The sequence below is a fragment of the Tyto alba genome, unplaced genomic scaffold, assembly GCF_018691265.1.
Source record: "Tyto alba isolate M040663 unplaced genomic scaffold, T.alba_DEE_v4.0 Super-Scaffold_18, whole genome shotgun sequence".
Classification (NCBI taxonomy): Eukaryota; Metazoa; Chordata; class Aves; order Strigiformes; family Tytonidae; genus Tyto; species Tyto alba.
The window spans coordinates 12,603,676-12,616,905 of NW_024881280.1; the positions used below are offsets into that span (position 1 = coordinate 12,603,676).

General features: G+C 40.8%; 2 protein-coding genes across 6 annotated transcripts in view; one reads left to right on the forward strand and one right to left on the reverse strand.

Moving 5' to 3' along the window:
* Positions 1 to 13,230, reverse strand: part of TMEM229B (transmembrane protein 229B) — a 323,642-nt gene that overhangs the window by 60,399 nt on the left and 250,013 nt on the right. The gene's annotated exons all lie outside the window — the stretch shown is intronic.
* Positions 1 to 13,230, forward strand: part of PLEKHH1 (pleckstrin homology, MyTH4 and FERM domain containing H1) — a 53,019-nt gene that overhangs the window by 1,031 nt on the left and 38,758 nt on the right. For 4 of the 5 annotated variants that reach the window (XM_042790952.1, XM_042790957.1, XM_042790954.1 and 1 more), the window contains exons 2-4: positions 4,336 to 4,511; positions 10,258 to 10,320; positions 12,832 to 12,981. In XM_042790952.1, coding sequence (XP_042646886.1) covers positions 4,386 to 4,511; positions 10,258 to 10,320; positions 12,832 to 12,981 — 339 coding nt within the window. In that variant the 5' untranslated portion in view covers positions 4,336 to 4,385. Of the gene's footprint in view, positions 1 to 4,335; positions 4,512 to 10,257; positions 10,321 to 12,831; positions 12,982 to 13,230 lie in introns of those variants that run through there. The other variant, XM_042790955.1, reaches the window with a different exon arrangement.

A 13,230-nucleotide genomic window follows, 5' to 3' on the forward strand; every position in this document is an offset into this window, starting at 1 on the left:
AGTAAGATGGTAGCTGAAAGGGAGACCAGTATTTGGCTCTGGCATTAAGGCAGGGTCTGGTGCACTTTACTGGCAGGTGCTAAGAACTGCGCTCCTTCTGTGCAGCCTGAATCCTGTATAACAGCCTGGGTAAATTGATTCCTGAGCCGAGGGAGACGCTCTCATTTGAAATACGGAAATACTGTTTCACTTGTCGGCATTGTTTTCACTGAATGAACAAAGCTGCAAACACTTTACTCCATTTATATCTGCACCTGAAAGTCTTCATGTTGATTAATTGCTTTTTATTCTCAGAAGGCTTCTCAGGTGGAAATATACCAAGTTTCTAAAGTGTTTTGAATTCTAGTCTGGATTCACCAATATGTGGGATATCAGCTGATTCTGGTCTAAAAACAAACAAAAAAAAACCCACCCCATGACATTCTGGTATAAATTTTAGCTCCATCAGAATTCCAACTGGATATGGATACTTCAAGTAAATATATTAATATTTATTTTGGATATAGCATTTAGTGTCTGAACTGTCTCCAGTGTTGATCAAAAATGACAGATACAGTCAAAACTATAAGTTCCATGTCTCCATTTAGCAGTTGATTCAGTCATTTTTCCTCCACTAAGTTGTAAGGACTTTGTAGCCCCCATGATCTTCATTGGAAGTTGTTGGACACTTAAAGAGTGGCTTGATTTTCAGTGTTAAGAAGCGCCTGTATGCATTTAAGAATGAAGTTTTGAAAGTCCCCGCTTGTTTGAACAAAGTGATTGCTTCCTATTTTCCAAGTTCCTAAAGTAAGAATACTGCCCCTGAAAGTATCTGTTTCCCAACTTCATATGCCAAAGGGAAAAAAGAACCAGTTTTATATAATTATAAATATGGTTTATATAACCATATAAATTCTTTATTTGATATGAAAAGGACCAATATGTGGGGGAGGGGACAAATCAAAGAATTTAGTAGATTAAGATGGTTAAGAATTATAAAAAAAATCATGTGAAGTGACAGGTCCAGTAGCTAGCAAGGATTTGTAGTCAGTGTGCCAAAATAAAATTGACATTGTAATTCACGAAGTACAGATGAACCGGTTATATTCAGGAGAATGGGAGAGAAGGAATGATGCATTTAACAGTAAATGAGAATTCAGAATAAATTTGAAGTTATAAAGAAAGTTGTAATTTAGGGGTATATGTGAGACGTAATACAATATCTTCCTCTGAAAAAGAGTAAGGTTTTTGCTAGAGAGAGGAAAAGTCATAATTCTGATCTCTGTCCTTCAGAAATCATTTGATATAATGACACATGGGGAAGTTATTAGCTGAAGTGGAGAAGATGGGAATTAAGAGAAGAATGATAAGATAGACAAATTACAAAAGAGAATGTGACAACACTGTGCTGAAGAGGCTGCTGCTAGAAGGAAGGTATTTTATTAGGAGAGTTGGATGACCCAGAGTATTAGTAAGGGTGGGAGAAACTAATGACATAAAGCAAAATCACACATTAGAAGTAGTAATAAAGTGGGCACAAGACTTGAGAGCACTGTTTAGCAACAGCAGAGGAGGAAAAGATCTGGATATGCTAATCAGTTGCAGGGTAACCATGGGCCTGTTAAATTTTGCAATGTCCTGTAGTATGGAGATTCTTGATCTTGTGGAGATCTGGCACAGACCTGTGCTTTATGAATCTGTCCCAGTATCATTGTAATGGGTCCCCTGCAAAGGCAAAGCCAGCTGAGATTCCTCTGCTCCAGCTGTGTTGGCTTGTCTGTAAATGTCGACCATTAGTGTAATGTGGTTGTAAAAAAGGCAAATGCTATCAGGTGAGGTATTCCCTAGGAGAGTAGAAAGTACTAAATGCCTTTATACAAGGCTTTGGTGAGGCTGCATGCTGCCTTTCGGATGTAGTTGTGGTCACCCATGCCTATGAAGAGGACTGAGAAAGATAAAACCCAACTCTTTTATATGATGTGCACTGAATCTGGAACAGGTGCGGAGGGAGAGTGGTGAGATTTTCTAATGAGACTAAAAGAGCCCCTTATCTCTATCCTTGCAAAATGATGTCTTCAAGGAGAAGCTTTTGACAACTCTAAATATACCAAGGGGTAAGTATGAGGGAAGGAAAAAATTAGCTAAGCTTGAAGGGCAATAATGTACAAGAATGAACAGATACAAGCTGGTTGTGATTATATTTATGCTAGTAATTAGAAGGCAGCTCATTAGAGGGGTGAGGTTCTAGAACAACAGGAATAGTGGGAGCAAAACTGCCTGCATGGTTCTGAGGAAGGGCTGTGCTCATTTATGAAAGGGATTATATGATGCAGTTGTCTACAGTGAGAAGGAACAAGACTTAATGATTCAGGACATCTATCCCAGTCTTAGACTTCCTATTCAGAATGGGGTATTTTAGTTCAACCAGAAATTATGGACTCTATGAGGAAATTACTTCTGATCTGGCATAAGCTGTGTGGTAAATCAGAGTCATTTTATTTTGTGCCATTAGAGTTTATCCCATTTGTTTGTATGTCATCTTTGGACTTAAACTATAAATATAAAGACTAAAATCTCTTTATACCCATATGAAAGAAAAGAATTTCAGTTGAGAGCTGAATTATTATGTTCAGAACAGAGTTAGCTATAAACAGCCTTATTGGTGTTGTAGGATCCTTCCATGACTTAGTGCATTCTCTTGGCTTGAAGGACTGATAGCACTACCTTAGAGGGAAACCCTATAGTATTGTGAATTGTGCCAAAGGTAACCTGACTGAATGCTTGGCAAGGAGCTAGGGCTAGAGATTAGATTGATGTGCTGAACTGGGCTGTAGAAAAGGATGGCCTCTGTATTCCTGTAAAGCTGTAAGTCTGCTGCTTGTTGAATACTGGTCTTCTATCATGGAGTGTCTTCAGTGATGCAGTACAGGACATGAGTGTGCCTCTTCCTTGTTTTACTTAAACCTACCTTCTGACCTGGAATAGTATTTCACAAATCATTGAAAAGTCAGGCGACTCACTGCCTGGAAAACTTTCTATTACTGAGCAAAGCAACCTGTATATAAAATAACTCACAGGTAATGTTTGTAGCTAAAGGGCATAAAATGTGTTTTCCTTAACTCGGAACAGCAGGGATATAGCTGGATAGAGTGGCTTGCTGTGTTATGTATACTTAGACTATTATGTATACTTAGGGTAACTTGAAACTCAGGTCTTCTATACACAAAATATGAGCCAGGTGTCCTGGCAAGTACGTACAACTAGAGGAATATCTTAAGCTTTCCCACCCTGCAAAGGCAGATGTAAAGGCAATGAGGCTGAGTGGCTTCACTGTTCTCTCCCCAGTCTTGGTCTGTTACTTTGGTCCCAGTTCAGGAAAGCACCAAGTTTGCCTGTGAGCTGGTGAGAAGTTCCTTTAAGTATGGATTTCAGTGTTTTGATGAAGCTGTTGAACTAATAATTCTGGCTTTGCAAACATTTGCTATTGTAGGGTAATACAGCTGGCTGCTAGCCTGCACACACTAAGTTGTTATTAGAAACCTTTTTGTGAGTGTTCACAAATGCCTAAATTTGATTAAAGACACTTATTACCTACATTTTACTTATATTTTACAATGAGGACAAAGTATCTGAAATGTCTAAACAGTTACTGAGTAAGAAAATAAAAAAACTTTGAAAACCACAGCTTTTTCCACTTTGTGGCATTGTGTATTTCTCTTGATGTCTACAAGGACTTCAGTAGACCTGTGTGTTTTGTCTTCAGCCCTAGCTCATTCCTGGCTGGGATCTCCTTTATGTTTTAACAGAGCAATTGTTTAGATACTGTGGTACAGCTGCTTTTCCACTCTTATTGTGGACTGACTGTATCAAGTAGGGATTTGGAACACTGTTGCTTCATACATCATGTCATCTTAACACTGTATGATATAAGGCACTGGTACTCCAAGTTAATAATGGGTCTGTGACCTGCATTATGTTTGAGAGGTTTTAGTGGCTGCAGAGTTTACAGCCATACTGGTACAAAGGGAGCAGGATCGAAATATAGGTAGATGCTAAATAAAGTTGTAAGGATGGCAGTAAGGCTGCTTGTGGAATATACAGTGTGATGCATTAGTAGATTATTTACTCACTTTAAAGGTAAAAGTTTATTTGAATACTTATCTGTTACCCATTAAAAGAGTGACCTCTGGCAGAGGGTAATATCAATAACTTGGGGTAGTACTATTTCATCTTCCACTTGCAGAAGAAATGGCCTTTGTTACCAGTCCTGTAAGATGGACCCAGGAAGACGAGGCACAAGGGGTGAAAAGTCTGCCTATCTAAAATGCATGGGTTTTTTTCCCTTCTCTTCAGTAGGATTCTTAGAGCACCTCAGACGACGTCCCAGATGGACGATTAACTTCACAATGGCAGAGCTCACAGTGGAAAATAGCAGCTGTATGGATTGGCAAAAGCGATGCCTTTCATTGGAGTCCCAGCTCTTCAAATTCCGCTTGCAGGCAAGCAAGATCCGAGAGCTATTAGCTGAGAAGGTGAGGTGGTGGTGGCTTCTACTTTGCACTGATTTATGGCATGAAAGCAAAAAATCTCTAAATGCTTAGCTATCCAGTAAAACTGTCACTTGCCATGAGGATCTCTTCCTTTACTACAGTATGTCATTGCATGCTGCTCATCGCTTGAGATAGAGATGTGCCTCTGTTAGAGTGGCATAAAATGGCATTAGTGAAAGTAAGAATTTGGCCTTGTTTGCTGGAAAATTGCCAGGTATTTGGGCTCTACACTGGGAAACACTCTACCAGCAAGATTCTGGATATCTAAAATGACTGAGGCAGCTGCAGAGGGAATATGAGTATTTTGGATAAGAACAGTAGGATCAGGACTTGACTGGCAATAGAAAAGTTTATAGGAGTGCAAATTACGCTGTAATGTTAAAAGACTGGACAGGGGTACATGTACTGCCGTGGTGTTAGGATAACATTGCATATCCAGTCAAAACATTCTGGGGATACTGCAGAGCAGGACTGAGATACTTTGAGATCTGGATGTTAGAAACTTGCATTACATATGTGGTTTTGGAGACATCTCCTACTAATCTCTTTCAAGTACACTAAGTGAAGTCATTTGCATCCTAGGGGTGAGGACTGGCAAAGGCTTCAGGGTTCTGTTGGTTTAGGGTTTTTTTTCGGTTGTGGTGGGTTTGTTTGTTTCCATCATGGTGTGGATTTTTGGTGTTTTTTCTTTACCTTAAATTGAGTTATTTTTTTAATTTGAATTAAAGCTTTTTCACTAACCTAATTTGCATAAAATCCAAGTATATAGGTTGCTGTGGGTTTCCTTCTTTGTTTCGAAATGTGGCTTACATTATCACAGTCATATCCAAGATTGCTCAGATATTCAATTACTATTGGAAAGTGAGAACAGTTTCTTTCAGTCAGTTTGCTAACGAAGTTGAAATCTTTACAACTGGCTGCAGTTTACTCCAAATGCTTTTAAGCTGTACCTGATGACAGATATGTTCTAAACTCACTTTTGCTCCATTTTGTTTTATGTAACTTTTATGTGTATATTCTTGTTTGTTGGTTTTGGATGTGAAAACATCCAAATGACATCTACTTCAGAGTGAAGCAATCTTCATCCTTGTTTTTATTGTAATTATGTTTCCACTAATGCCATATACATCATGAGGCATTCATTCTACCCTTCATATTTAAAGAAATTATGCAATTCTAAGCACCCTCTTCCTTTTTGCAAGGTAGCTTCTGAGATGGACCTTACTGATTACTTACCTTGGAAAACATTGAAAGTGGCTGTAGTCCATTTAGATAAAGGCACATTAAAAAAAGTCATGTATAGATGTATCACAGGTCTGGTAAAGACAAACAGTACTCATGTGCAATATGTTTGCTGCGTTATGGTATCTGTGGCCTTGTGCTTTATTAATTTCTGCTTTGAGAAACTTCCTGACTACTCCCATGCAAAACGAAGAAGCCTACCTATCAAACTTTTTTTTTTGAGAGCAGATTTGCCAGAGATCTTTTGACTACCTCTTTAGGGAAGTTTGTGGGCCATTGCAGAAAATGAAATTTTTCATCTGCTTCAAGGGGCTCCTCAAGGAAGGGGCCTGACTGCCATTAATCCAGCCTTTCAGTCAAAGCGATGTTCCCTTTGTTAAGATTAAGGAGCAGCTTGGTTCAGTGATCAGGTTATTCTGTAACTACTTGTACAGTGCTATTGTAGGCTTACTTGAAGGGTCAAAGAGCTAGTGGGTTTGCAGCTCCCTACTCTGAATGTCATGTGGGAAGGGGAGAGCCTCAGGGACTGCAGGGCAGCTTCAGCAGGCTCTCCTGGCAAAGGTAGTCTCAAGGCACCAGAGCGGGTGCTCAGCGCACCATGCCCATGCTGAATGCTGCTCTTGGGAAGTGTCCTGGGCCTTGGGTTTCCAGCTGCTCTGCAACAACTTGCTCAGAGACCCTCCTTCCCTCGTCCTCTGACACCACAGGGCTCCCCAGCAGTCACAGCAATGGGGGTTCTGGTCCACACTGCATCCTTCTCCCCCTCAGACAGGCAGAGATGCAGAACTGAAGGAGGTACGTGCTTTATGCATAGTGATGCCAGCTCCCGGGATTTTTATCATAGATTTTATAGCAACTGTGATTTTTTAATTTTTTTTTTTTTTAAATAAATTTTAATCTCTTCATTCTCACAGATAGAACTGTAAGAGTACTACATTTTCAAAAAGCTTGGGGAGGGTTGTGTGTGAGGAGAAGATCTTGAAAAATGTGAAGTGGGAACAGTTTGAAGCTGTGTTGCCAGCCTGTGGTGAACATTGCCCCTGAGATCCTCTGATATGTTTTGCAGCAGCAAGTGAAAGCAAAGAACTGTGTTAATGGTGTGATACTTGCTCACCAGCTAGGTTATCTCAGGCAGCTGGAAGCTACTGATTGAAAGGCTTGGAAAACTAATCCCCCACACTTTAGTCTTTATAACCAATTTTATGATTTTAAGGCATATTTTTCTATTTTAACTACCCACCTCATGCCCCCCACCCCCCCCTGCAAAAAAAAATAAACCCAAACCCCTCATGCCTTGGTAGTACAATGTGTGCTAACAGTTTAAATACTTCAGATTTTTAAAATCCGCTTAGATTGAATAATCTAGATCGCTGTTCAGAACATCAGGAATTTAAACCCCAACAGTTTAACTGACAGTGCCCTAGTTCACATGTTGTGAACTTCAACATTGGTAGCCCAGTCTCGGCTATCGAGCAGTGCCGCCTGGGCTGCGCAGAGCCTGGCTGCGGTCGGCATGGCAGAGGGATCCCAGGCCCTGGCCTCATGGACAAAGCTCTGCCATCCTGCTGGAGCCCTGCAGGGCACAAGACCCCTGGGTCCTGCCTTGTTGTGGACATCATCAGGGACCTGATCTCTTTGGAAACAGGCAGTTGTTTCCACTCTGTCTTTCTTGTACACACACAAAGAAAGGGATACTCCTCTGTTGGTGACATAGCAGGCTGTTGCCTTGGCAGCAAGATGACCGGGTTAGAAGTGAGCTCTGGAACAGAACAACGGGAGGAAAATGAGGCTGAAACATGCAGGAACTTTTTTCACCCAGTTTTATTTAGCATGTTCTGAGCCATCAGGAGAGGGAAGGCCTGCATGAGTGGTTGATAGACCGTCCTCCTAAAAGCTGCAGAAGATCTTCCTAGGTAGCTTTTAACCTGCTTCTGTCTTACTTCAATAAACAATGAACATTTGGAAAAAGCCTCTTTTGTCTCATGCAAGCATGGCTATACAACTGGGCCTGTTTCTCTCCATACAAGCTGTTTGGGCTAATGTTTGGGAGAAAAGTTACTTGAATTTGGCTCGGCCACATAAGTGTGTTTGTTTTTTTGGGTTTTTTTTTTTTTTGTGACCTGGGTCAAGCTGCTTAGTAGCATTTGTCAAATTACAAAGAATTTTGAATGAAAGGACCCATGTAAATACCAAGCATTATTTTTAATTCATTGAGGGATTTGAAAGATCCTTACAAGCATGGATGTATTAAATCTGAATGTGCTCCAGTGAGACAGCTGACACTGGGGATGGGTGAAGTAATTATTTTGTGTACATGAGAAACACAGCAGTTATTTAACAGTTCATAGTAGGACAACCCAACAATGTAGTACAGGAAGTAAAGGAAAGTACAAGTTCATTTAAGGCTATGGAAGGAATTAGGGTGACAAGGTAATTGATTTGACTGGAACTTAGCCAGGTTACCCTGCTTGCACAAGAAGTTTCATAACGCTTTTGTGATCAGGAATGGTCCCAACGTACATTCTTTGTCCTGATCAGGATCCAGGAGTGCTAGCATTGCAAAGCAAACTATTCTGAGGCTGGGACAACAAGTAGTTTTTTAGTCAGAATGGTACTATCTTCTTCAAATAACCTGAGACTTTCATGCAGATTGCCCGCCTTGTGGAGGATTGAATGGTTAGTCTAAGAGGGATAGCCTTTGGGAAAAGTCTGTGCTGTGAATGCAGACCCTGTCAGTTCATCAGAAAGCTAGCAGAGAGCATTGACTCTGAAGCTACTGTCATAAACAGTCTTTGTTTCACGAAGTGTGTTATGTCTCCAGTTAGCATCTGTCTTTCAGCAATATATTTTTCTGCTTCCTGTCTGTGGTGATGACTATCCAGAGACTGATTGATACATGCACAGGTAAATCACTGTTCCTAATGGACACAGACTCATGTCATAACCCAGATCACTGCTGTCAGTGTTAGATTGGCTTGAGCTCAGTCTCTACCAAGACGCTTGGAGATGGGGTATTCAATCAGAGCAGCTTTGGCTGTCTGTGTGGTCTTTTGTGGCACCTCTCTGGTCTTCTGCCAAAGAACTGTCCTTGATTTAGCTACTAAGCTCCATAGACTGTGGTGTCCTTGATTGCTCCACTGAAAAAGCAAACCTGAGAGGTGTCATGCTAAACATGGCACTTTCTGATATTCATGGTTTGAATTTGTTATAGCATGGCTTTTTTAGTTATGACCACTGAGGTGTCTACATATGTACCTTTCTGGTATCTTTGTCAACAGGTGTCAGTCTGCTCTTACGATCAATGTGTATGTATGAAAAGGAGAGTTGCCTTATCACCATCCGAAGGAAGGGAAATGGAAACATAGGAATGTTTTCATTTTCATTCTGAGTGATCAACCCAAGAGGAATAAATCCCATTTTCAGAAGTATTGGTTTGGTCCTCATAGTGACCAACCCGAATACTTGGCTCCGGTGCTTTATCAAGACTCAAAATGCATTGGAGAGAAAAGGAGCTCAGTTCCCTTTACAGTTTTGCTGCTTGAAGCAGAAGTCTTTTAATCTTCTGAAGCTGCTTCTATGTCATTCCTTCATTAGTAAAACACAAGTAAATGCTGGAAACTCTGTGAAGCATTCCTCAAATTTTGCAATTTAGTGGATGAAACTTGGTGCCACTGACTTCATATTACTGAGCTTAAAGCTGAGACCTATCAAAGCAGGGCAGGTGGTAGAAGATGACCTTGCAAGCACTGAATGAGATCTTTAGTTGCTATTAAAAAAACCTGAAAAAAAGGCTGGGCTCTAGTGGTAAGTTGTTAGGTACATCTGCGTTTTACTGAGAATGAAGTGATGTATATACATTTAGAATAAAATTCTATTTGGTGTCCTTTGACTTCAATAGCAACAATGCTTAGATAAAGAATCACAGAATTGTCAGTTTGCAAAGCTCTTTAGAATGAAAAGAAGCATAGGAAAATTAAGGTCGTTGTTAATCTCGTCAGTTATGAGCCTGTGATGCTTTTGAAACCAAAGCAAAGTATTCATTGGTTATAATGTGACATCACAGAGAACCTGCTGTGAGCTTTCTAAGATGAATTAATTTTTATTTACCATTGTGAGTGAATCCTAGCTGAAATAAAACTAGGAAAGAATGGCATGCTGTAGATGAGCTTCTTGCAGGGATAGCCCATGGTGTGTAAATTGTAGAGATGGGGTCAAGACTTCAGGACTATTCCCTTGACCCGTGTAATGAATGATAAAGCTCACTAATGAGAAAACAGTTCCAGTAAATTCAGAGTAGGGCGCAAGACTGGAAAAGGTCAAAGGCTTTTTTTTTTTTCCTGGCCAAAGCTGTCCAGTTAACCCAAAAGGTACCAAAGATCTGTAGACCTGCACAAGAAATGGAAGATTCCTGAGTAAAACAGGTGAATTTCCAGATCATGTTCACTTATTTTCTTTCTTTTCCCCTCTTCTTATTCTGGCTCTGAAGATGCAAGAATTGGAACAGAGAGTGATAGAAGCTGAGCAAAGAGCTGAGGATGCAGAGAAACAGGTAAGATATTCTCTTATGGTTGCTCTGATAGAAGTCCAGCAGTAACCTACTCTAAATTCCCTTCAGTTTAGCATACAGACATCACTCTGCAGTGCTGTGCTCTGCTAGGGAAACACTGGTTTACAGTGAATGGTTTTTCTGGTCTACTTCCCGGTCTTTGAGCCTGAGCTATGAACAGGTGCCTAAATAGATTTAACCCTAAATGAAAACCAGCATGTTATATCTGCCTCTGAGCTTCACAGCCTTTACCTCCTCATCCATGATAGGCCTGCTTGGTTATGGAAAAGGAAGGGGATGATGTACCTCAGGATTAAAGCACAGAGATAGAGCTGCCTGGCAGGTCCTCAGAAAACAAATACTTAAGAGTACTGGTAAAGACTTGTCTACAAATAGAGAAGGTTCTGCGAAAGAAATAAGGGTGTGTCTGCAAAACCTGTCAGTTGTTTTGGACTTTCTTTTTAGTAATTACTGCTCTGGCTCAGGAGTCATGGAGAAAAGTAGTATGAGCTAGATTCACTGCATATTACTGTAGCTATCTAAAATTAAATGTATTGTCTAAGCTAGTTCTTGTGTGCTTCTTGAGTAATGGAGGAGAGAGATACTTCAGCTTGTGAACAGGCTATAAGGAATAATGGACCTTTGGGAAGCAGACTGTTGTACAGAGTCTGCGCTGTAAGGAGTGTTATTACAAAAACAAAAGAACCAGGAAGGGCCAGATTGTTTGAGCTTCTGCATCACTGCAGACCACTGCTGAAGGGAAGGTTTGAAGTGAACCAGTTCCTTCCAGCTGGACAAAAGCTGCAGGACTGAGCATTGAGTCAGAAATTAACGCCCAGAACTAGAAGCTGTGCAAGATGACCAGGTTGCCTTTACTATCCTGCCACCAGCGGTTCTGCAGCCATGTGTTGGCAGGTCCTGCAGACTAGCAACCCTCAAAGTTTGCCTTTCCAGCAAAACCTTTTCCATGTCTAGAGATAAGTGCTCCTAGAGAAATACTTCATTGCTGCTTGACAGCCTGAAAGGTGACAGCACAGGGGTAGGACCATTCCCTTCCACTAAGTATATTCACCATGAATGAGAAGCAGCTGACAAATGAGTGCTCCACATCAAGTCCAAAATCCCTTGTTATCTTTCTCTCCAGGAGTCTGGGGGGTTGGATTTGTTAATTCAATGGGCTCCCTGTAGCTGCCAACCTCAATTAAGGAAATCACATGTTTGCAGTCCCCTTTCTGTGCCTCTAATACAGAGTCAGCATTTGGGCATCAGACAGAAAGGAGGGGCCATTTCTTTTTACTATAATCACCCTAAACTCTAATGAAAACACATCCGACTCAGCAGGCTTAGTTTTCTGGCTCGGATGTTGGGCGCCTACCTTTCTGATTTAGTATGAGGAAGAGGCTTCTCTGTTCTCTGCCTAATGCAGGCAGACAGGAGGACAAAACACAGCTTCTGCAAGTATGAAGTGTAGGCTGCTCAATAGAGCATGAGTAACTCCTCTACAGAATCTGTGAAGTGCTCAGATTATTGCCTGCATTCTGCCTTCCCGGTTCCAAACTCATGTCAAATTAATGGTATCTAGAGCTGGTTTCTTTGCACATTTAGTCCCTCTGGGATGTGTTGGAACCAGATGTTTTCCCTTCATCAAATGCTGCAATTAGCAGGTTTGAGTTAAGTTGATGGAATTCCATTCACCTTTAGAAATTAAGTCTTACAATCCATTGCAATAGGATGAGGTAATGATAAAACAGGTGGGCATATTGAGAGACATAAATTTTGAAGAAAGCAAAGAAGTTGTAAAAATTTGCTAAAAACCGGAAAGTCTTCAGCAGCAGCTAGATTTTTGTGCATTGAAACTTTGTCTGTAGTGAAGGAGCCTAACAATGGTGCTTCTCCTGCTGAGATGAACAAGCATTGGCACTGGCAGGAGCTCAAAGATAGGCAAAGCTTCTGAAATATCTAATGTGGTAACTCCTTAGCTGGTCTGGAGAAGACACTTGTCAGAAGGCCAGAAGTTGCCAAAACATGTCTGAGCTGGGGATAGGAAGAAGAAGGAACTCTGTAGTACATATCCCTATAGAAACCTTGATCTGAAGCAAATGTCCAGGGTTTTGTGGTATATACCTTGGTAGTGAATGATGTAAGAAGCTGGCCTCAATATTGCAAAAGAGGAAGATGTGGTGTGCCTCGCCCATATGTCTATGTAGACTATAGGGCCTGTATGGTCTCTTTGACTAATCGTGTACAAGTATTTCACAATCCACAATGATCTATTTATGGTTCAGTTTGCATCTGTTATTGCTTCAGCATTACAAACGAATGGACAATGTTCTTTTCACAAATGTGGATATAAATTAAATTTGATCTGAGGGTTGTCTTTTTTTTTCTTCCTTTTCCAACTTCAAAAATATGACACCCACAGATACTCTCAGGGTCTTACCACTAAACAAGCAGCTCCTTCATTTGCTTTATTTTGGCTTTTTGTCTCCCTTCTCCCTCTGATTGTCATTACAGGTCAGAGTTATGGAAGAGAAGATAAAATTAGCCAATGTGAAGACTGGTGAATCAGACAGCGCTCTGAACAGGAAATACCAGGAGCTGATGGGCACAGTGCAAGGAAAGGAAGATCTTATCAACAGATTGGAGACACAGCTGGAAAAGCAGGTAAAGATGTTTTCTACAGGGAGACCTGTAGCTTTCATGAGTTGGAGGGACTCTGTAATGTCATTACAGTGTTTCAAAGGTACAGATTACATCTACATTACATATTACCCTCTTAGTTTCCTTCATATCAGCTAGTAAAATGATGCTCTGCTCAGTGCATCAAGTCCAATGTAGCCCATCTCTGACTTGGCATATGCTGCTTCTTTGGGAGGGACTTTTCCCATTCTTCGTCAATCCTTTATCACAATT